General features: G+C 32.6%; 10 protein-coding genes across 10 annotated transcripts; 5 read left to right on the top strand and 5 right to left on the bottom strand.

Moving 5' to 3' along the window:
• Positions 1-126: 126 nt before the first annotated feature.
• On the bottom strand, positions 127-1,311 carry adprh (ADP-ribosylglycohydrolase family protein; the record flags this gene model as incomplete). Its single annotated transcript, XM_020582749.1, has 2 exons — positions 127-1,075; positions 1,169-1,311. The coding sequence occupies 2 exons, from the start codon at positions 1,309-1,311 to the stop codon at positions 127-129; spliced, it is 1,092 nt and encodes a 363-aa protein (XP_020427103.1).
• A 1,988-nt stretch (positions 1,312-3,299) lies between these two features.
• PPL_12002 (uncharacterized protein) lies at positions 3,300-5,034 on the top strand (the record flags this gene model as incomplete). The annotated part of the gene is made up of 6 exons (XM_020582748.1): positions 3,300-3,488; positions 3,587-3,700; positions 3,806-4,074; positions 4,154-4,272; positions 4,356-4,633; positions 4,714-5,034. 6 exons carry the CDS (start codon positions 3,300-3,302, stop codon positions 5,032-5,034), a joined length of 1,290 nt encoding a protein of 429 aa, XP_020427102.1.
• A 287-nt stretch (positions 5,035-5,321) lies between these two features.
• On the bottom strand, positions 5,322-7,223 carry ipo13A (importin 13; the record flags this gene model as incomplete). The annotated part of the gene is made up of 4 exons (XM_020582747.1): positions 5,322-5,683; positions 5,769-6,237; positions 6,318-6,650; positions 6,720-7,223. 4 exons carry the CDS (start codon positions 7,221-7,223, stop codon positions 5,322-5,324), a joined length of 1,668 nt encoding a protein of 555 aa, XP_020427101.1.
• A 594-nt stretch (positions 7,224-7,817) lies between these two features.
• Positions 7,818-8,494, bottom strand: PPL_12000 (uncharacterized protein; the record flags this gene model as incomplete). The annotated part of the gene is made up of 3 exons (XM_020582746.1): positions 7,818-7,942; positions 8,005-8,160; positions 8,371-8,494. 3 exons carry the CDS (start codon positions 8,492-8,494, stop codon positions 7,818-7,820), a joined length of 405 nt encoding a protein of 134 aa, XP_020427100.1.
• Positions 8,495-9,367: 873 nt separating this feature from the next.
• PPL_11999 (redox-regulated ATPase YchF) lies at positions 9,368-11,468 on the top strand (the record flags this gene model as incomplete). Its single annotated transcript, XM_020582745.1, has 6 exons — positions 9,368-9,579; positions 9,665-9,716; positions 9,797-9,819; positions 9,903-10,752; positions 10,926-11,009; positions 11,337-11,468. The coding sequence occupies 6 exons, from the start codon at positions 9,368-9,370 to the stop codon at positions 11,466-11,468; spliced, it is 1,353 nt and encodes a 450-aa protein (XP_020427099.1).
• A 1,240-nt stretch (positions 11,469-12,708) lies between these two features.
• Positions 12,709-16,463, top strand: PPL_11998 (uncharacterized protein; the record flags this gene model as incomplete). Its single annotated transcript, XM_020582744.1, has 6 exons — positions 12,709-12,769; positions 13,223-13,295; positions 14,122-15,353; positions 15,452-15,541; positions 15,614-15,853; positions 16,414-16,463. 6 exons carry the CDS (start codon positions 12,709-12,711, stop codon positions 16,461-16,463), a joined length of 1,746 nt encoding a protein of 581 aa, XP_020427098.1.
• A 115-nt stretch (positions 16,464-16,578) lies between these two features.
• On the bottom strand, positions 16,579-19,182 carry mcm6 (MCM family protein; the record flags this gene model as incomplete). The annotated part of the gene is made up of 3 exons (XM_020582743.1): positions 16,579-17,115; positions 17,196-18,798; positions 18,884-19,182. 3 exons carry the CDS (start codon positions 19,180-19,182, stop codon positions 16,579-16,581), a joined length of 2,439 nt encoding a protein of 812 aa, XP_020427097.1.
• Positions 19,183-19,435: 253 nt separating this feature from the next.
• On the bottom strand, positions 19,436-20,387 carry hspC (nucleoplasmin-like domain-containing protein; the record flags this gene model as incomplete). Its single annotated transcript, XM_020582742.1, has 2 exons — positions 19,436-20,158; positions 20,304-20,387. 2 exons carry the CDS (start codon positions 20,385-20,387, stop codon positions 19,436-19,438), a joined length of 807 nt encoding a protein of 268 aa, XP_020427096.1.
• Positions 20,388-20,787: 400 nt separating this feature from the next.
• PPL_11995 (uncharacterized protein) lies at positions 20,788-22,157 on the top strand (the record flags this gene model as incomplete). The annotated part of the gene is made up of 3 exons (XM_020582741.1): positions 20,788-21,139; positions 21,174-21,839; positions 21,928-22,157. The coding sequence occupies 3 exons, from the start codon at positions 20,788-20,790 to the stop codon at positions 22,155-22,157; spliced, it is 1,248 nt and encodes a 415-aa protein (XP_020427095.1).
• Positions 22,158-22,504: 347 nt separating this feature from the next.
• PPL_11994 (uncharacterized protein) lies at positions 22,505-23,380 on the top strand (the record flags this gene model as incomplete). Its single annotated transcript, XM_020582740.1, has 1 exon — positions 22,505-23,380. The coding sequence occupies one exon, from the start codon at positions 22,505-22,507 to the stop codon at positions 23,378-23,380; it is 876 nt and encodes a 291-aa protein (XP_020427094.1).
• Between the last annotated feature and the right edge of the window lie 17 nt (positions 23,381-23,397).

Raw genomic sequence — 23,397 nt, 5'->3', positions numbered from 1 at the left:
TATAAAACTATAAAACTTTGAAATAAATATACTTATACTATATTCGATTGTTTATAAATATAACAATAAGAAAAACAAATAACAACAAATAAATAGATAGTTATTCTATTCTATTCTATTATATTCTTATTTTCTTTGATTTAATAATGTTTTGGCTAATGCGTAGAGCTCTGGACGATACTCTAAGAGTTGGTAGTTACAATCGGGAACACCTTCGAATCCGTAGAGTGCACCCCACCATGCACAACCAATGGCAGCGGTACTGTCGGAATCACCACCGTGGATGGCCGATCGCTCTATCATCTCTTTCCACGAGTTGCCGGCACCAAGCAGCGCGTCGTATGCAATGAGGACAGAGTCGTGACCACTCGATCCTCCCCAACCATCGAACGATAACTTATTATAGTATTCATCACGCTCTAGGAATCCATAGGTTTCAGGAAACACCGGGTCGCTATCACCGCCATTCTCTACACCGATCTGTCTATCACGAAGATAAGATTCCCAAGCGGTGTAAAAGTAGTTCCATCCACGTTCGTACAACTCCATAGTGCGATGAGGTTGCGCCTGTGAATCGACTAGATATTGCTTGGCAGCGGGCAGTCCTTCCGACATGAGTTTGCGTCCCCATTGGCGTGGCGCGACACCCTGGATCGCGTAGGAAGTGAAGAGCGCAGCGACGTACGCACCGAGGAATCCGACCGGGTGATTGTGCGTGATACGACCCGACTCGATAGAGAAACGCAGTAGCTGATCGAATGACGCCGACGACGAATACTTCAAGCCGATGCACATTGCGCGCATTGCACCACCGCAGCCACCACCGGCCGGTGCATACGGTATCTCGTTCCACTTGAGCAGCTTGCTCTTCATGCCCGGTGTCATCTTTGAGAGTGACTCGATCGACTGTCTGCCCGGTGCACGACCACCCATATCCTCCATACACCGCACGTAGGCAGTGGCCATCTCCTGACAGGTCTTCTCAAAGTCATCGGCATTGTCACGTGTTATAGCGATTGCTGTTGCCAAGTGCATAACAGTATCATCCGATACTCTCCAATTACTATGATCAACTCTGTTGTTGTTGTTTTTTTTTTTGTTTTTAAAATATTATTAGCTTAGAATGTGTCATTTAAGTTTTGTTACTTAACAACAAACAACTATTTACTTTATATTTTGATAACCACCTAAATGATTATATTCTTTCAATATCTGTTTGGGGTTTCTCTCAAACTCCCATCTTCCGTTTTTATAACCAATGGCATCACCAACACCTGATAAAACCATACAAGCACAATATTTCTCATCCATCTTAATAAAGTTATATAAATAATAGTTAATAATAGAATCTACTAAAATATAGATATTTTAAGAATGAATGAATTTCTCTATTTAATTTACTTTTAATTTAATTTCAAATTATTAACTTTTTTGTTTTTATCAGAAAAATTTTAGAAGATTTGTTTGATTTCAATGATCCATCAAAAAAATGACATTTTCCAAGTTTAGTTTGGTTTATAACTCAAATAAATAAACATAGATTAAATTGTTGTTGAAATTTATAGGTATAATAAAACAAAAAGAAAGAATTTTATTTATAATAAATGAGTGTAAGTAATGTATGATCATCATTTAGTTGAGAGTAGTGTTCAAGTGTGAAAAAAATGGGGAGATATAAATAATGGGATATAATACCGATTAAGGAAAATAATATAGTTAATTTAATTCATCATCTTTGAATGTTGAGATGACAGATTTGCACTCATTCAGATTGATGAATCACCAACCGATATATAATAATAGCTAAATAGTTGATTATTGTGATCATCATTATTTATAACCTGATGATGGCTTTGGCCAACACAACCAACTTAAAACAAAAAGCATAACAACTTTGAAAAGAGAAAAAATGACTATTAAGTAAAGAGTTTATTTAACTTAAAAAGGTCAACACTAACGTTATCGTTTTTTATTGTTACTTAACTAAAAAAGTCGATATTACACCTTTTTTTTTTTGTTTTTTTGCTGAATCAGATTGATTGATTTGATATTCACTGATTCGTTGTTGTTTGTTTTGTTTTTGGTAGATGATATTTTGAAGTACTTCAAATTAAATTTTTTTGTTGTCCAAATAACACTTCTCATTGTGTAAGTTGTTTGTGTTGATTCATCAAGAACAACAATAGCAACAGCTAACCTATTAACTCAAAGAATAAATTAAAAAACTTAAAAAGCTTAGCAGCACTCATTATCTTATTTACCCACACCACACACATACTCATCACTAAAAACACTTTCACCGAGTGAGCGGTGTGTTGAAAAGCCCCGACTAAAAAAAGTTTTAAATTAAATGATTAATTTTTTTTTTTTGTCTTTGCAGGATGTTCTTTTTTCACCCCTTTTTCTGATGTTACTCTCTTCCTGTTTTGGAATCTAATAACATTAAGATGAATTTATTTTTATTTTTTCATTAATTACCAAACTGAGCCCATTTATATTCACTATAAAAAAAATAGCAGCAGAAACAACATCATCAACTTTATAAGTGTAAAAATAAATAGAAACTGGGTAAATAAACAACTAATATTAAAACAAAATAAACACCAACACAACACAACAAACTTTAACTTTAGACAAACGCAACTCATCACCATTCTTATCACTGCAACTTTCACCTACACTTCCTCTTTTCATTTCATTTCACCTCACTTCATTCATTAATTACTTAATATTAAACACACATATATATATATATAAACATATAAATACAATTGTATCTATATACAAAGAAACTTTCACACACACACACATTTAAATATTTATATATATTTTTACCACAGAGAAACACAAAACAACAAATAAATATATATTTATAACAATAACCAACATAGTTAAACATAATTGGTTATTTTATAATTAATTTTTATTATTAGGTTAATAGTTGGTTTGCACCTTTTGTTTTTTTTTTTTGTTGGTTTCAAACAACAACAACAACAACAACAACATTAATTTAAAACAAAAAGAAAAGAAAAGATATTATTTAGAGTATTTATTGTTAACATTTGCAAGTTAAATTTGCTCATTTCATTAACATTTATCTCTCCTCTTCTCTTTTGTTATTTTTCTCCATTTTCACTTATTTTTTTTTTTAATTTTTTTAATTTTAATTAAATTTATTTACAATTTATTTTTATTAATTAATATCTTTAATTATATACAATAACATACAACTAGTAGATATTATTATAAACAATAGTAGTATTTATTCTATTATTTACAAATAAATTGTTTGTTAAATGATGTCATCTACTGAGGAGCCACAACAACAGAGTGGTGATCAACCAACCACTGTCAATTCTTCGGAAAAGTACAAGTTGCTTGAGAAATACAAAACACTCTCGCGTCTCTACGATTACAGCTTGGTATCAACCACCGTAAATTCATCGTTTGATCTATATAACTATGCCAAGAGTTATTCACTTCTTAGAGTAAGTAGAAGGAGCAGGAGTCTGCAGCAGAGAGCCATTATCAATAGATATTAATATTATAAATTTTGTTTTTATACTCTATTCTCTTATATCTATAGATGCCAATGGAATTGAGTGAAGCCACAGTTAGTTTAGTATCTAAACCGATTTTGGATGTCTGTGATCCATTGATTAGCAGAGCCGATGACTACACTGCTGACAAAATTGATAAAGTAAGTTTTTTCATTTTTTTACTAATTTTTTTTTTTTACAAAGGTTCTTTTTTTAACTAACTTGGCTTGATAATTATTATTTTTTACTTCTTTTTATTTTAATAGTTGGAATCAACTGCTGTCAGAACCAAGGAATTAGTCATCAGCACTGTCACTCCATATAAAGAATCTGCTATCAACACTCTGACCAAGACTGTCTCCAAGGTTGACAGCACTCTTGAAACCTTTATTGAATTTGGTGAAGAGAAGATCAGTGGTACTCCATTGCAAGAACTCATTGCCAAGTCTGCCACCCAGATAGAGTCGATTGCTGACAATGTCGTAGACACCATCTTACCACCAGCATCTGATGAACCAACATCTGATCCATCAGAGTAAGTTTCAAACATTTTCATCTTTTTTTTTTTGTTTTAATCTATACTAACATTAATTAATTAATTACTCATTTCTCAGAATGTACAATCTCGAAAAGAGATTCCCAGTTATTTACAAAATTAGAACTAGAGTCAACACCGAGTCGGTCAAGGGTATTCCAAGTAACACCTACCAAGGTATTACCAAATATACAACTGGTATGTTTTTTAATAAAAATTAACAAATATTCTTTGTAGTAGTTGTTAATATATATAAAATCATTCATTAAATAATTATTTAGTCAAACCAATTTCTTATTTGGTAGACAAAATCCATGCTGCTGCCGACAAGATCTCCAGCATGAACTTGTCAGACGTCAAGGACGAAGTGTCAAAGAAGACCATCGACCAAATCTACCAGTACTTGGATACTACCGCTGCTTCTGTCGGTAACTTTTCCTTGTGGGTACACAGATTCGATCCAAATGAAATCCTCATCTCCATCACCGAACTCACCAACATGATCAAAGAGTCCAAGAATCAAATCTTGAACATGGATGATCAAAAGCAAAAGGTTCAAGTAAGTTAATTAAATATCAAAGAGGTTAAAGTGAAATAATAATTTGTGACTAACTTAACTTTTAATATTCATTACAATAGAAATTCAAAGATGATTGCGCAAAAATTCTCTCAAAAACTGGTCAAATCTTACAACAACAAATCGATTCTGGAAAAGCAAAGGTCGAAGAATGGAAGAAATCTGATCTTACCATTGTCAAGACCACCATCGTCATGGTTGAACAAGCTGTACATAACATTCTCCTAGTCATCCCAAACATCCTCCTCTACCCAGCCGAACTCATTGAATACGCCAACAACTCCTACAAAGAAAACACCAACAACTCCTCTTCATCCACCCCAAACAATGAATCAACCAACTCCACACCAAACAATGAATCATCTCCAACTCAAGAATCTTGATTGAATTGCTTATAGTTATTTTATATTTATACATATATACATACATTCATACATTCATACATTTTGATATTCAATATCATCCTATTTTAGTTATTGCAAAAAGAATAATAATAAAAAAATAGAATTTATAATTAAAATTAAAAACAAATAATAAAAAAAGATTACTTTTTTTTTTTGAGAAGCGATAATAATATTGTTGTTTTTTTGTTTATAAAGATTTATTCAATGAAGAATACCTTTATCTATTTATATATATTATCTTTTTATCTATCTTTCTATCTATATATCTATCTGTTTGTAAAACCTTTACAAATAATAGAGAATTCCTCGATTGTCTTTCTAAAAGTAGTTTGTTTCGATTTGTATCTCATGATGTTCTCCACGAACTTCTCTTTTTGAGCTAAAGTGATGTAGGATGATGGGAAACCTTCAACTGATAGCATTCGAAGAGCGATCGGTCTAAAAGTATTGGGATGACTGATAATTAATGCATTTATAATGTTTGCAATATAAATGGCAATGGAACGAGGAGATCCACCACCTACAGCATAAAGAACCTGTTTGATAAGACTCTCTCCATGTTGACCAAGTAATCTATCCAACTCTGTCTTGAAATTTATATAATTTGAATGATTACCTTTTTGTTCAACTATAAAAGTTAGTAAATTAAACAATTATTAGTTTTTTTTTTTGTTAAATATTTAAATAGCTATTGTAGTTATAGTTATAGTTACCAGATATTAATGTTGAAACAAATGAACAAACAGGTCTAATTGTTGGTTTGTCTTGAATGTTTAAAATGTTTTCAAGGATGACTTGGAAGAGTGGCGCCAAGAGGTTTGTTGGGAATGATACTATATTGTACTTGATGCATTGTTCCAATAGTGAAAAATACTCTTTGGTGATTGTAGGGATGATAGAGAGATTGTAGAGTGTGTTGGTGTGGACCACTCCGACTCGATCGGCATTGCCATTCTTCCAGATTTGGAAGGTGGTCACCGATATCGAGCTAATCGAGTGTGTGAGGAAATCATATCTTTGATTTGTAGAAAGCAAAGGTAGTCCCATCGATAGCGTATTTAGAGTTTGATTCAACGGTGTAACTTCATAGATTTCTGTCAACTGTTTGAATATAATCGATATATATTGTTCATAATTCTTACTACAAGATATTGTAATTCTTTTATAAAGTAAACTTATATGCTAAAAAAAATGATAACATTAAATCAAATTATTTATGATTAATAAAGATAGTTATGGTTATACTAATTTTAAACACTTACATCAATTATCTCTATATCTTGTTGTTGAAGTTTCAAGATATTTCCTGTGATTGGAATGATGGCCAAAGCAATGGGTAGAATTGGATGTATATATTCTTTTTCCAAGGAGATTTCGTATTCCTCGATTTCGAATATCTTAAAGAGTTTTGAAAAGATTGTGATTGTGTTTAAAAGTGTTGCTTTGGATGTCTTGGAGTTTGGTTGGTATTGCTTGAGGAAATTCAAGTATGGTGATATCAATTTCGAAATATAATTTAGAATTTCATCTTGAGAGAGTACTGCAACTATTTCAAGTAATGCTTCTAATATCTTTCTAGATGATTCAGTATCTTGCTACAAAATAATTATTAGATTATGGAATTCTTTTGTTTGTTGTCGTTTTAAAAATAGTAGTATACTTACTGAAATGATTGGTTCGCAAACCATTACCAATGTAGATATATCGGTTGAGAGCAAAAGAGCACAGTTTTTGTTTCTAGAGATCGAGAGAAAAGAATCAGAGGCAACGTTGGCAAGCTCTGGATTCGAAAAAGCCGGTATAAAGTCACCGACCAACTTGATGAGGAATTGTGTGCTCTTTTCGAGGAGATTGGCGTATTTTCCGGCCAAAACAATCGTTGATTTAACGAGTGGCGTCGATTGGATTGGCAGTGAACCTAGCAATTGGAAGAGTTGTGGAATAAATGAAATGTCATCGGTGATACCTTCAGAGAGACATCCCAATAGATAAACCGTTGACTCTATCGATTGCCAAGTGGTGCTTGGGAACTTATTGATATCGTTCCAAAGCGATGATAAGAGAATCTGCAGAACTTTTGTTTCCAAAATACTATAGATATTCAACAGAGAATCACCTGTTGATACTCTAAATCTTATGAAATTTTCATATTCAACTTGATTGTTCATTATTATTTTGTTAGAAATAAATATACTTGTTGTTCTTCTTTTTAAGTAGTAGCTTGCGCTAGTTTGTTTTATGATAACTTACGAACATCCATTTCCTCATCGGGAAACATACACTTGGTACGTAATAACTCAATGGTTTCACAGAGAAACGGTTTCCAAATGGTGATGTCAATGTTGCTATCAAAGAGATTGTGGACTTCGCTTATGACCGGTTCCATTAGGTCGCAGATATCGATGCCGCCGCGCATGCCAAGCGCCACCAGCACCGACATGAATCGCTCATTGTATTCGCTGGCCAACAGCAGCTTGGCATGAGTCTCTGGTATATGTGAAAACAACAGGAATATAGAGTTGTAGATGCGCTCGTTCATCTCTTGTTGCGCCACCACATAGTAGTGTGGCAACACCTCGAGAATCCGGCCGACCACCGGATCGAACGCCGATTGATACTGCTTAAAGTGTTTGCCTCGCATAAAAGTGAATATTTCATCCAACACCAAAACAAAGTCTTCCACGAGCTGCGGATCTTTGACGACGGCGTCGAAGCAGTCCGACAGTAGATGTCCATCCACCAGGAAATAGGTGGCCGGTGTATCAAAGAGAATCCAACTCTTCAGACACTTTAGCGCGGACTTTAACATCGTTGTCGACTGCGCTGTCGGTGGCAACGTCGTTACCGCACCGGAATGAATAAACCTTGCCAACACCTTCATGATTGCCTCAGTAGACTTGTTGAATTCGAATCCAACTCTATTCCTTCTTTCCTGAGTAATATAATCACAATTCAATAATTCATCAGGTAATATAGTTAATAATTCCAAAACCATTGATATTCTATTATTATTATTATTGTTACTACTATTGCTATTATTATTATTATTATTATTATTATTCCGCAAATATAAATCTATTGTTTCACTTGATGATAAATCAATCTCTGGAAATATAAGTTGTAATATATCTTGTATTGGATTCTGCCAGGTTTCCGGTGTGGAATGACAGGCTATCGCAGCGACTGCCAGACAGAGTCGAGTGATTACCACTCGCTGTAGACTGGTATTATCGTTTCGCAAGAGTAAAAGTAGCTGTTCTAGTACCTGTTGTTTTAGATCGGCCGACATGTTGATCCAATCCGATTTGATCTTGCCTTCGATTGTCGATGCACCAAAGTACTGTATCTCAACGATATTGTTCTGTAACAACAAAGGTGCGATCGACCACACCGAATTTGACTTTTGAAATTGAATCAACCAATCTTGTGCCATCGCCATATTATTGGGATCACTCGATGATCCATAAAATGAATGAAGCACCTTTTATTTTCGTTGTTGTTGTTATTATCGATTGTTTAAACAAGTTAATAAAATCAATATATATCAAATAGATATAGATATTTCAAAGATGTACATACATTTTGTACTGATTCAACTGAAAATTGCATTATATTTTTGTTTTTTCTTTATATATATATCTTGTCTTTTTCGAACTTTGATTTGTGATATATCTCTATCTATCTATCTGTGTTTTTCTTTAACAAATTACAATAATATACTATATCCTATATCTATTCTATTTGTTTATGTTTTTTGAATAAATCTATTTTTAAATAATGATCGATGATTCTATTTATCATCATTAAATTGGTTGTGAATTGTTTCGCTCCTCCACAACTTGACATCAAAACAAAAAGGATATTTTTAAAAAAATAACAAAAAAAATTAAAAAAAAATTAAAAAAATTAAAAATACAATTTCAATTGTAAAAAGTTATATATATCTATTTGATAAATACAATGATTTATGGTTAATCAAATTTGAAATCAAATCATAAGAATTTTAATCATAAAAAGTCTATATTTTTATTTTTATTTTTTTTAATCATATAACTATACAATATTATTTTGAAAACTATATTGCAACATTAAAATATAGATATATAATTTTACACTCATTTGATTTGTTTGGTGTTTATTCATTCACCTTTCACCTCAAATTAATTAATCTGTGTTTGATGTTTTGTGGTGTGTTGACTGATTGATTTAATGAAAAACAAAAAACCGAACGAATCAAAAATAAAAAATAAAAAAAAAAAAGAAAAATGATCATTTTTTAATTTAATTAATATTTATTTATTATAAGATTATTATGTTAAAGATATCATCGAACCTTTTTAAAGGTGGTGTAACCACTCGTTTCAATAATATAATACCAATCAATAACTGCAGCAGCTCATTCATTGGAAGATACACCTATGCAACTGAAACACCAAAGGAAATAAAAGAAGCAAAAGCATCTTATTTTGTAAAGACAAGGGGTAGTTGTAAATCTGCTGGTATTGTAGGTTTACCAAATGTAGGGTATGTCAATACGACAATATTATTATTATTATTATTATTACATAAATGAATGTATTTTAACATATCAAATATCTATTTTCAATAGAAAATCGACATTATTTAATGCATTAACTAGTTCACAAGCTGCAATGGCTGCTGTAAGTATAATGATAATCATTTTATATTTCCACAATTGGAAATTAATTAAAATTATTTGATTTTTTTATAATTATTATAGAATTTCCCATTTTGTACAATTGAGTAAGTTAGTTAGATTTGGTTGTTGGAAACATAATATAATTGAGAAGATTGTTTGTTATGGAATATTGATAAATATATAATAGTCCAAATGTAGGATTAGTATTTGTCCCAGATGAAAGATTAGATTTAATTTCAAAAAAGTTGAATACAAAGAGTAAAGTTGGTACACAGTTGGAGTTTGTAGATATTGCAGGTCTGGTAAAGGGTGCTGCCGATGGTGAAGGTCTAGGAAATAAATTCCTTGCAAACATTCGTCAGGTTTCGCTGATTGTACATTTGGTTCGTTGTTTCGAAGACTCTAATATTACACATGTTCACGACGCGATCGATCCAGTCAAGGATTTGGAAACGATTGAGATGGAGTTGATTCTAGCAGATCTCCAATCACTCGAGAAAATCATAGCGGAGCCAAAGAAGCGTGCGACTCCCGAGCAAACACTGCGTCACGAACTGGCAATCAGAATTAGAAAGTCGTTGGAAGGCGGTTTGATGGCAAGAGAGATTGTTATCACCGATAAGGAGTGGCCGGCATTCCAATCGTTGCATTTGCTGACTGGCAAGCCAATGTTGTACACTTGCAACGTCGGAGAGAGCGATGCCGCCACCGGCAATAAATACACCGATATGGTGAAGCAGTACTCGCAGAAGCAAGGACTGGAGTTGGATCCAGTGGTTGTCTCTGCGAAAATAGAATCAGAGGTGTCGCTACTGGAGAGCGACGAAATGAAACAGGAATTCCTCCAACTCTACGGTCTGGAGAGAAACGGATTATACAAGGTTATCAATGGTGCTCGTCAATTAATGGGTCTCCAATCATACTACACCGCCTCCGAAAAGGAGTGTCGTGCTTGGACCATCCCAATCGGAACCAAAGCCAAACAAGCAGCAGGTGTCATTCACACTGATTTCGAAAAAGGTTTTATCAAAGCAGATGTAAGTTAATTTATATTATTAGTAATTAGTTGGTTATAATCCAACTGTTGGATTAGTTAAAAATATCTATATCATAATCATCCAATCAAAATCAATCACAAAAAACAACAACAACATCAGCAAGCAAATGCAAAAGTTAATGAATATTCAGAAAAAAAAAAAAAAAATAATAGTTAGTCAAAAATGTGATGGATATGATTAACCCCAGGGTTAATGTCACAAGATCATGTGGATTGGACGGTGGACAGTTTACTGTAGTAAATAATGAATCATTAGTATAGGATGAGGTTATCTTTAGGCTTGCGATATTTTCGGCAGCGCTGATGCTGCAAAACACCAAATATGTAACCCCACAAAATTATTTTGATTCCATTTCAATCTTTTTCTTTTTTGCAATCATATCAGTTTTCTACCACATCACCCAATAACCAAACCAATACATTAATTAGAGAAGCAACAAAACACACAAACACAATGAACATATTTACCATTATCAAGAACCAATATCTATTTACTACAATTGCATATTTAACTAACTGATATCAAATTCATTCTTTCTACAACTTTAACATCAACAACAACAGACTATCTCCTATCAAGATTTCATTGATAACAATTGCGATGATAAGTTGGCAAAAGAAAAAGGAAAACAAAGAAGTGAAGGTCCACTCTATGAAGTGAAAGATGGTGACGTTTTATTCTTTAAATTTAATTGAATATAAAATATATTAATTGTTTTCAAAAAAAAATTGAATATGGACCTTGTGTGTGTTGGTATTTGATCATTTTCTTTAAAAAAATATCTAATTTAAAATAATTTATTCTAAAAAAGGGTTTTTTACTTTGACATTAATTGAATTTGATGGATGTGTGGGTGTGAGGTGTCGATAGATGATGACGGCAATAGATTGATTGAAATGGTGGTTAATTAAACTTTTAATTAAATCAAACACATACCATACGTTAGTGTAGTGACCAGAGTAGATCGATATTTATATTAATAATTTGGAATATGAAAACCCAGATTTTTTTTTTCTTTTCTTCTGGAAACGTTGTGTTGTGTTAGTTTTTTTGGTTGGTTTGCAAAACAACTAAAATAATCCCGTCTGATTTTTGAACAGTTTATATCAAATAGCACACAACAAGGAAACCAACCAAACCAAACTTTATAGTGACCTGTGTGATACCACCAAAAAACAAAAAACAACAAAAAAGTTATATTTTATGAGGTATGTTTATCAAAATTGATATTTATTTTAAAATTGCACACTTTTTGAAAGTCTGTATTTGAATGATGATGCAGTGATCAGTGAATCTTTACTGATTGTTAACAAAAAAAAAACTAACAAACAATGCATTGTTTGTGTGTTTTGTTCCATGATATTGTGATCAGTGTAATTTTTGGGGGTAACTGTTAACACTTATATAATAATTTTAATATTAAAATTCATTATATAAAATAAAAAAGTAATATATATCTAAAATAGTACTACTCACACCCAACTGATAAATTGTGCAAAGAAAAAATTGTTCTTTTTTTTATTTTGGTTTTTTTTTTTTTAGTGTTTTTGCACCATCACCATAATTATTTTCTGAAAAACATCGTGATGGATTGACCCCCAACAACACAACTTTTAGAATCTTGGATAGAACAAAAGTAATTTTTGACTTATCAAGTAAAAACCAGTTATGTAGTTTGATATTGTGGGGTTTTTGATGGGAGGGGTTAGGGTACTTTCTTTTTTTTTTTTTGTCTTTTTTATTTTCAACCTGATAGGCTGCCTTTCTTTCTTTAATAATAGAATAGAATAAATTTGCATCTGTTTTGAGAAGATTGATTGATCAGCGCAATTTTTGGTTGTTGTATGTTTTTTTTGCAAAATTACTAATGAGGTGTTGTTGAACCAATTAATATTAATGATGATTAAGTATTTTTTTTTTTAGTTTTTTATTATTATGATGGAGACTGGTCTTAGAAGGAGGCGGATGGATGGAAAATTTGCAAATTTGATTTTATGTTTTTTAAAACCTTAACCTCCTACCTACAAATTCTATTTTGATGATTGATGATAATGATGGATGTGATATATTAATTATTGTTATTATTGAAATTTAGTAGTTAAACACATACTGCATTACATTTACTTTACTTATTCTTCTTAAAAATAAATAAAACACATCCAACAACCAACAACACAACACCAATAACACACATACAGGTTAAAACATAACAACAATCAGACAATCAAAAACAATTCAAATCAAATCAACACAATTCAAACCTTAAAAATAAATTCATTCCACTTTTAAAATAAAAACATACAGATATATTAATATATATGTATACATAATATATATATGTGGAGAGAGTGAGTGTGTTAAGATTAGTTTATATAATACAACACTATACAATAATTTATATATTCAAATAAATTCTATCAAACAGTTAGTAAGTTAGTTAGTTTAGTAGTGCAGCAGTGGATTATAACACTAAAGTTTGAAAGGTTCAACAACAGTACAATTAAAGTAAGGTGGACAGTAATGTATGTATTTCAGTGGTTGTTGTTGAAACAAACCAACAACCATCAACAACAACAACAATAGAAAGTTGTTAGTTGATCTTCTACCTCCCACTATTACCACTTCGAATGCAGAGGCTCATTTAATCACCACACCCCCACATCTCCCTCAGACCTTTTTCCATTCCGAGCACACACCACACCACACCACCCCACAACACATTTAATCAAAATCAATCCATATTAATACAAAACCTTTTACAATATCTCAAACCTACATCATCGCCATCTTTTAAGAACAAAAAAAAAAAAAAAAACATACCATTAACAAAATCATTTATAAACATCCTTCAAAGGTATTTCTACCTTTTTTGTTTATTTTAAATTAAAATTCTAAAGTTGGTAGATTGAGGCTGTACATTGTGATGTTGCTTTAATATATCAAAAAAAACAAAAATAAAACAAAATTTAAAAAACAATCCAATTTATTTTTAAATTAAATTTAATATTTTGTTGTTTAATGTTAATAATCTATTGTTGTAATCATCATAGTAATCCACCACATTACTAATTTAGACAAAATCAATTTTTAGAACACCAAACAAAAAAACACAAGTTATATATATATATTTATTAACAACAATATATATTTTTTATTTATATTTTTAGTTTGTCAAAGTCTTAAAATAAATATTCCATACAATCCAAACCAAACCACAAAACAACACAACACAACAAATAAAAACAACAACCAAAAAAACAACAAAACCAACTTAGAAGTTCTAAATATTTAGTATGAATGTTTATTGTGAGTGATGTGGACAGAGAACAACAATACTTCTATATCTAGTATTGAAAGTAATAATAATTATTATCATCAACATCAAAATAGCATTCACCAACATCAACAACTTCAACTTCAACATCAACAACAATATCAACATCATCAATTTCAACAACAACAACAACAACAACAATCAAAAATGATGGTATTAAGTGGATCAACTGGTGGAACAGCAACTGGAAGTCCAAGTTTGATTGGTGGTGGTAAACCAAGAATCAGTACCCCGCCATTTGTTGGTATCGGAAGTGGCAGCTACAATAACGAAGGCTCTGGATTCAAAATTTTCTCTAGTGCCGATAGAAATTCCAATGGCTCCAACTCCTTTCATAAATCTACATCCAGCTTGCCTTTCACAAGTACAAGTTTTTCCACTTATGGCGGTAGTTCCGGTGGTAACCCTGTTGATCGTTCACCAAGTTTCAGTAGCTCCTCTGGAATCAGTCCTTACATTTCCAGTATCAATATCAATAGTAACAACAACAATGGTGGTGTTATAATTAGAGATAGTAGTTACAGTATTGGTGGTGGATCATTCAATCTTAATAATAATAGTAATAGCAATAGTAATAATAGTAATCTTCTAATTCATTCACATAGACAACCATTACAACATAAAGAAACACCTTCACTTTTAATTTTCCATGCACCTCTTTCACCATTGGATCAACAACAAACACAGCGACTTCACAATCAAATACAACAGCAACAACAACAACAGCAGCAGCAACAACAACAAAAGAAACAACCAAATCCATTCGACTCGATTAAATCAATTTTCAATGGACAAGAATCATCAGGCGAATCTAACAATATTAATAACAATAATAATCATAATAATAATAATAATAACACCAATCATCCTTCATATCAAACCAATACCCCCTCCACTAAAAAGCCAATTAGCTTCAATGGTGGTAGTGCCAACAATAGTCCAGTCATCAAAAGTCAGAATATTAAATCAGGATCTGACCAGTCCAAAGCCCAATGTAAAACACCCGATTGTATTGTGTGTGAAAGAGGTCCACCACCCTCCTTTGAGAAAGGTACACCGATTTGGTCTCAAATTCTACATGTCGTACTATACGCTCTAACGGAATCCTCCAAGATGAGCTCACAATTCTCTCAACTGAATCGTCCAAACCGTTCAGAGATGCCAAACGGTAAAAAGTACTTTCATCTTCGTGATGATATTTATGAGTTTATCAATGTACATTGGGATGTCATATGTAGACGTGAAAGTAAGTATACTTTTAAAATGAATACTGATGACTTTATTATAATAATTAAACTAACAACAAACATTTCTTTTTATCTTTGTTTTTTACTCTATTTACAGGAATTCCACATTGGAAACATACAATTGGTATGACATTATCACATTATCAAAATCTTTTTAAAAATGGATATCAAATCTTCCATAATACAGGTAAATATTAATTTCATATTTATATATACATTTTTGATAATTTCTAATAACAATTTGCCAATATAAATTTAGGATATTGGTGTTTGAAAGATGAGAATTCCAATCCATATGATGTCGATGAAAGTGATGTCAAAAAGAGAAAAGTTACAAAGAACGATATTTCCGCTGCCGCATTTCTAAAGAAACAATTACAACAACAACAACAACAAGCTCAACAGCAACAGCAGCAACAACTAAAACAACAACAACAAGAACAACCTATTCACCAACCCCTTTCCATTTCACTTCAGTCCATTCCATCTCAGCTTTCTGGTATGTAGAATTGAATTCAAGGCAAACATTAGACTCCCGTTTGAATCACAAAACTGACCACCAACCTACTCTACCTACAAATTATTTCTACCTACATACCATACCCCAATTCCAAATTGACTCCTTTGAAAAACCAATGTATCCATTATTATGTTATCTTTTTTTTAATCTAATCAACAACTCAACTTTCAGACAATTCAGATTCCTCCTTTCAACTGAATAATTTTAATCATCATCATCAAAACTATAAAATTCAACAACAAACTCATAACCAACAACTTTTTACTCATAAAAGAGATATTGTAGATTTGACATCAGATATATCACCCAACCAAAAGTATTAGCTTTTGTACAACAATCAACTCAATCAATCTATCTATTTAATTATTGATCATAGTTAAATTCAACTCAACTACTTTTCTTTTCTATTTTTTTTTTGTATATTTGTAATTAGATTCAATCTCCTCCTCTCATTCCCAAAAAAAAACAAATTTAAATTAAAACAAGTCTTAGTTTTCTTTTTTTTTCAACAAATAATCAATCAATTCATTCAAATTTAGAAGTGGCATTTCAACAACAACAATACATAAGTACTAATGTAAATTATTAATAATAAATATCCATTTATTTGTATATTGATTTTATAGAATGCATCTATAAAATTAATCAAAATTTTAAAATAACCTATTAATTAATATAATAATTATACATCGATTATCCAATTTTTATTCTAAATGATTCGGATGAACAATTAATAATCTTTCATCTTCAGTTTTTGATTCTTTAACAATGAGTAGTTTCTTTTCCACTATCATTTGCTTGAGTACCGCACGAACGATGAGCAGCTCTCTGCTCTGATCTTCCGTATCGCTGTTGGACATGTACCAATCCAAAATATCTTTCTGAAGTTTTCCCTCTTGGAACTTTCGTAGATACAAAACAATAAGGTTGCAAGTGGCGTGAAAAGCATCGTTGTCGATCGACCAATCTTGGTTGTTCTCGTCCTCATCGATTGCCAACTTGATGTCATCGGTACGAACGTGAACCACCGACTTCATCAAGAGTCTAGCGGCTTCATGAACATGCTTAGGTAGAACCTGATCGGACAAACACAACTTTGCATAGGACTCTGACAATCTAACCAACGACTCCAATTGTCTAACGGTAATTCTATAAGCTACATTTCCAGTTCCACTCAGTGATACGTCCTGTCTTAATTTCGAATAATAATATTCCAATAAATCTGCTGATTCAGTTGTAATCTTTGAAAAAGAATTTTAGTAAATACATAACATCAATGTGGAGAATTGATATCTTTTCTTTCCAAAATAAATAAACTTACAACTGGTTTAATTAGCTTTGCATATCCAATATAATTCTTGATTTCTGTTAATGAGAATTCTTGCGTCAGTCCTTGTTTTCTTTGGTGAACTGCAACTATATGTTGAGCGATTTGTTTATCTTGTTCGGGATTGGCCTGGTCGGTTACGATAAAGAATAGATCGAATCTGGAAATGAGTGCTGCACCAATGCTGAGATTATGTTTGAGTGATTTCGTCTTGTCGTAACGTCCTCCGATTGGATTGGCAGCGGCAAGGATACTGGCACGAGCATTAAGAGTGGCGTGAATGCCCGCTTTGGCAATGGAGATGGTTTGTTGTTCCATCGCTTCGTGAATGGCAACCTGATCGGCAGGATCCATCTTGTCAAACTCGTCGATGCAACAGATTCCGTTGTCCGCCAACATAAGTGCACCCGCTTCAATGTTGAAATCGCCACTGTCGGGATCTCTGACGACGGTCGCTGTGAGACCGGCTGCAGAAGATGCTTTTCCAGAGGTGTAGACAGTGCGCGGCAAGAAAGAAATCAAATACTTGAGAAACTGTGATTTCGAAGTGGATGGGTCACCAACGATACAAACATTGATATCACCTCGCAGTCTGATTTTCTCGGGTGTCTGCTTGTGAACACCACCGAAAAGCATTAGGAGAACACCACGCTTGATTTCGGCGTGTCCGAAAATCGAGGGAGCAATCGAATCCACCAGTTTTTTGTACATATTTTTCTTTTTCAACATCGATTCCAGTGCCTTTCTCTCGGCTTTCGGCAAGCTTGCCAAGAATGTTTCCGGTGTCTCCTCAAAGTCGTTCTCTGTGTTGTCGTCCTTTACGTTGATGGCATGCGGATTGGCATCGATAGAACGCACGCAATTCGCAAGAAAACAGACTTTGTAGGACATTTCACGTACACCCAGATCCTTGATACCGGAAACACCACCGAAATCCTCGGATTTCGAAGCAGAGTCGTTCGTTGTATTCGGAATACCTTTAATCAGTGTCGAGTTTTGTCCGATGTTCATTCTCGAGACGTCCGGTATCACCATCGGTGTTCCATAGAAAACGACTTTGTCACCGGCACGCGCCGACTCCACAGCGTCGCCACGCAACACAATGTCGAGCGAACGCGGCATCGATCCCGAAGGAATATCATTGCTGTTCTCTTGAATTCTAACTTTTTGCCAATCGACAAATATCGATGTATCCATACAGATGTTCCAACGACGCGTGTTTGAACAGCCCGGAGTCAGACAGTTGGTCGGTTCCGTATATTTGAATTCCTGTGGGATTTTCACCGATTGATTTCGACAATCCATACAAATGAATGAACCTATCAGAAGCTCCGGTCTGACTTCAGTGGTTCTTGTTACCGTTCCAGTGATGGCACACAGTGTTCCAACTCTAGCTGTTCTGAGGTCTCTAATCTTAATAATCTCCTGAATATTGTAGAAACAAACTTGATAGACTGGATCTGCATTTTCCTGCTCTTGTTTTGCTCCATTTGCATTAACATTAGCTCCTCCTCCACCATTCGAATCTTTATCAATATATAAATGTTCGTATCTTCTTGAAACCATTACCAATGCACTATTTATCTCTTTTTCATATCTAAATTTAATTAGTTGAAGGTTAAAAGTTAATATTAATTTAATTTCTAGAAACTTAATTGAATGTATTGTAAACATATATTTACCTGATATATTCTTCTCTAATAGTTTTTGAAAGATAATCATCGAAACTCTCTAGATGAGTTATATCTACATTGATATGTCTCTTTCCTTTTTCAATCATTTCGCATATCCTATTTATATATAAAGGTTCGTTGGAGGCTCGAAGATTTTCCTCTTCATCTTCGTTGTCACTATCATCATTATTATTATTACTGATATGCCCGTTTGTTGCTAGAACAACAAAGCTAGTTAAGAACTTTATAAAACGATTGCAAACTTCCTTTGAGATAATAGCAACCTCATTGATTGCATCTTGATCCATTCCCAAACTAACTAACTAACTAAATAATAATTATAAACTTAAATATACTAATAAATATATTTTAGATTTATAATTTGAAACAAAGATTTATCTATTTACAAAAAAGGAATTATGTTGATCATATTTTTTTGATTGATTGTGTGTTGGTGTGATTGAAAAACGATACTCCCGCCAAAATTTAAATTTAAAAAGATTTGTTTTTTTTTTTTTTTAATTAATTTTTTATTTATTTAACATTATTTATTATAATTATTTAGTTTTTAGCTTTCTTTTGTTGCTTTCCTTGATTGGCATCAGCTGGTCTCTTACCGTTTTGAGCTGGTTGTTGTTGTTGTTGTTGTTGATTTCTCTTTGGTTTCTTGGCACCGGCGGCAGCAGCTGGAGCGGCAGCAGCAGCTGGTTGTTCCTTCTTGGCTGGTTGCTCCTTCTTGGCAGCAGCGGCGGCTGGTTGTTCCTTCTTAGCTGGTTGCTCCTTCTTGGCTGGTTGTTCCTTCTTGGCGGCGGCTGGTTGTTGCTTTTTGGTGGCGACTGGAGCGTCCTCTGGGATCTCTTTAATCTTACCGTTGCTCGATTTCAACATTGGTACTTCGTCGTCTTCACCATCGAAATCCATCTCTTCTTCGTCGGAGAATCCGAATTCATCGTCGTCTTCATCGATGGCACAACCTTGGCAATCTTCATCTTCGCAGTCGTCCATGTGGCTGTGTCCACCTTCTGGGTCGACCATGATGTAACCCAAAATGTTGACGACGGCCTTATCGTCACCCTCGACACCGAAAGTAATCTTGTACTCACCGTTGAACATCAAGTTCAAGGCGTATTGTTCACATTTATCGGCTTGCAACATACAGACTGGTGTCTTGACAATCTCTTCCTCTTGTGGTTCCTCCTCTGGATCTTCGCTTTCCATCTCAGCAGACATGGTAGCAGTGAGATAGATCTTTCCCTTTGCCTTTGACTCTTGAGTGATAATAGCCTATGCAAATAAGTAAGTAATAACGAGAAATATTAATTTCCAAATCACAATTTGAGTCTCTTGAAAAATCAATCTCACACTTACACACCACTACAAACTTTCTCTCTCGATCCCTCTCTATCTCTTTCCTACTTTATTAACTTACTTGTGTCAAGTGGAAGGTTTCACCATCCTCCAAATCCATAACGAATGGTTGGTTGGGTGTCAATTCCATACAAAAGAAACTCATTTTTTAATTGGTTGTTGTTTTATTATTAATTAAAAAAAAAAAAGTGATTTTATATAAATATATATTTATATCTGTAATATTATATGTGTGTATATAATTTGAACGACGAACTTTAGGTAAAATAAAATTAAATTCTTAAAATCACCTTTCAAGAGACAACATCAACCAACCAAATAAATTTCAAAAATCGGTCGTTTTTTTTTTTTAATAATTAAAAATAAAATAAAAATCATTTAAAAATTAATTTAAAATTTATTAATAATCATTTGTCATGATTATTTCCTACTAATTTAAATGAGATTTCGAAAATTGATTTGATTTGAGAATTGATCACTATTATTTATTTTAATATACTTGTTTATTTATTTACTTTAGAGTGATAATATAATTTGTAGAAACAATGATTAGATCTACAACATCAAAACTTTTGTTGTTCAATGGATCATCAAGATCATTTATAAGATCACCATCACCATTGTCATCTACTACTACTACTTCACTATTTTTAAATAGATATAATAATAATAATAGTATTAATAATACTCATATTTCGTCAATAGCAAATATTAGAAGTTTTTCATCTAGAGATAGACAAGATAGAGAAAGGGAAAGAGAAAGAGAAAGAGATAGGGATAACAGATCAGATAGAGAAATTCAAAAGGAAAAACAAAGAGATAGATTAGATAGAGAGAAACAACAAAGATATAATAATAATAATAATAATGGACATTCATCAAATAATAATATTAATAGTAATAATAATAGTGTTGTTGTTGAAACAAGTAGTAATGTTGAGTTGGAAGGTGAAATCTATAAATGTTCAACATTCTGCTTGGCAAAGACTTTCAGAAAGGAAATTGGTTTCACTTCCAGATGACTTTTCACTAGAGAAAGTATTTTCAACATCAAATGTGAAATGGCTTAGATACAATCCCAACAACAGTGATACAGCTGATTCATCAAATGAACAAAATCAAACAGCATCCACATCGACATCAACACCATTAAGTGGATCCGATGTATTTATATTTCCATCGTTTGGATGTGTTGTTAGTTGGGGTGTTCCGGAGCACGCTCAGCGACGTCTGTTGGCATGGCTACAGGAATACAAAGTCGATGCACATCCCGATCAGCTCGATATCTACCGCTACACCGACAGTGGTAACCGCTTTGAAATCACCAAAAACCAAGACTTGGTGACACTCTCGACCGACCCCGAAGCCAATTTCAACGAGAAGTTTGCAGTGTCCTATGCATTTGCGCAGTCGGTGCGTCTCTTCCTCATCGAGGACGACGTCATGAAGCTCAGTGAGAAGGTGGCATCGCTTCCCGACCAACTCTCTCGCAACGGAACTGTACAAATCTCAAAGAAAGAAATCGTAATGCAACTAGGTGAACAAATGAAAATTAAGAACTATCTTAATCTTCATTCCGATATTATCGATACTCCAGGTAAATAATTAAAAGTTAACATCAGGTGTCGAACCATTGGAAAATAATAGCTATTAACATGTATATATATATAAATTAATAAATATAGAACATTTCTGGGAACATACAGAAGGTGAAGGTATCTATAAAACAGTTAGAAGTCATTGTGAAATCGATAAGAGAGTTAGAATCATGAATGAAAGATTAAACTTGATAAGTGGAATCTACGATGTAATCAATGATGAACAGAAACACAGTCATTCCATTCGTTTAGAGAGAATCATCATTGCACTCATTGCAGTAGAAGGTACATCAAGTATTTTACATTGGTTCTTTTAAAACATTTCTATTACAACAACAAAATATATAAATTCAAAATATTTAAATTATTAATTTTTTTTACAAATATTCTTTAATACTATCTAAATGGTACATATATATGCATATGAGTATATATATGTGTGTGTGTGTGTGTTTTGTGTGTTTATGTGTTGTGATAAACAAATATCTGAAGTTGTAAAAACAAATTAGTATTTTTATTTTATTTATTTATTTTTTATTTATTTAATTTTAATTTTATATAAAGAATTAAAAAAATTTAATTGTTAAAATTATTATTATTTATTTTTAATTTAAATAAAAATAATTATAAGGAGATAGATAAGATAAAAAATATAAATAAAAAAATGGAATATGTTCGATTTTATGGAACAATTAATAATGGAAATACAATGTTTGGAAGTAGTATTCCTGTAGATTGTCAAGGTTGGTCACAGATTTTGAATATCGGTACACTTCCACCACCAGGAGAATCGGATCGACCTGGAATCTATTTTTTCTTTGAAAAAGAAAAACAAATCAGAAGTGAGGAAAAGCCATTTAATATGGTAGTTAGCTATGTTGGTATTGCAAGTGGATTGCTATTCGATGAACTACAAGATGTTTTCAATTCACTAGAGAGTACAACTATAAATCCATCGCTAACCAATTGTACTCATTATATTTACTATGCATTTCCAACTAGCTATATCATACACCCACTGCTATTCCTCTATAAGCAAGTTTTAGAATCGATATTCTATTTTCCATCACAAAACATTAATATCAATGGATTCAATAATAATGGTACGTTGTTGGATGGTGAACTAGTGGATATCATTCCGATAATGGAATGTATTTTAAATTCAAAATTTCAAGATCTTCCATCTCTATTTAAATTAAACGAATTACTTTGTCATGTACCATCGGAACAGCGGATCAATATTCAATCTCTACTGGCAAATACACATTTATGTCAGAATCAATTATATAAACAATCAAATCTTATTTATAAATATTTAGAAGTTGTTGAAAAGTTAAAACTATCACATCAGCAACTACAACAACAACAACAGTCACAACAAGAATTGATTCAACAAGATCAAGTTTTACCAATGGAAAACACCAATATTCAACAAACATTGGAAATAGAATCATCCAATCCAACTTTAGACCCATTTGGATTCACTCACTTAAATAATGTAATTAGGAGAGCAATACTTAAAGAATTAAATAATGAATAAATAAATAATATCTTTTT

Source organism: Heterostelium album (assembly GCF_000004825.1).
Source record: "Heterostelium album PN500 unplaced genomic scaffold PPL_contig26, whole genome shotgun sequence".
Taxonomy (NCBI): Eukaryota; Evosea; class Eumycetozoa; order Acytosteliales; family Acytosteliaceae; genus Heterostelium; species Heterostelium album.
This window is presented reverse-complemented; position numbering and strand designations above follow the sequence as displayed.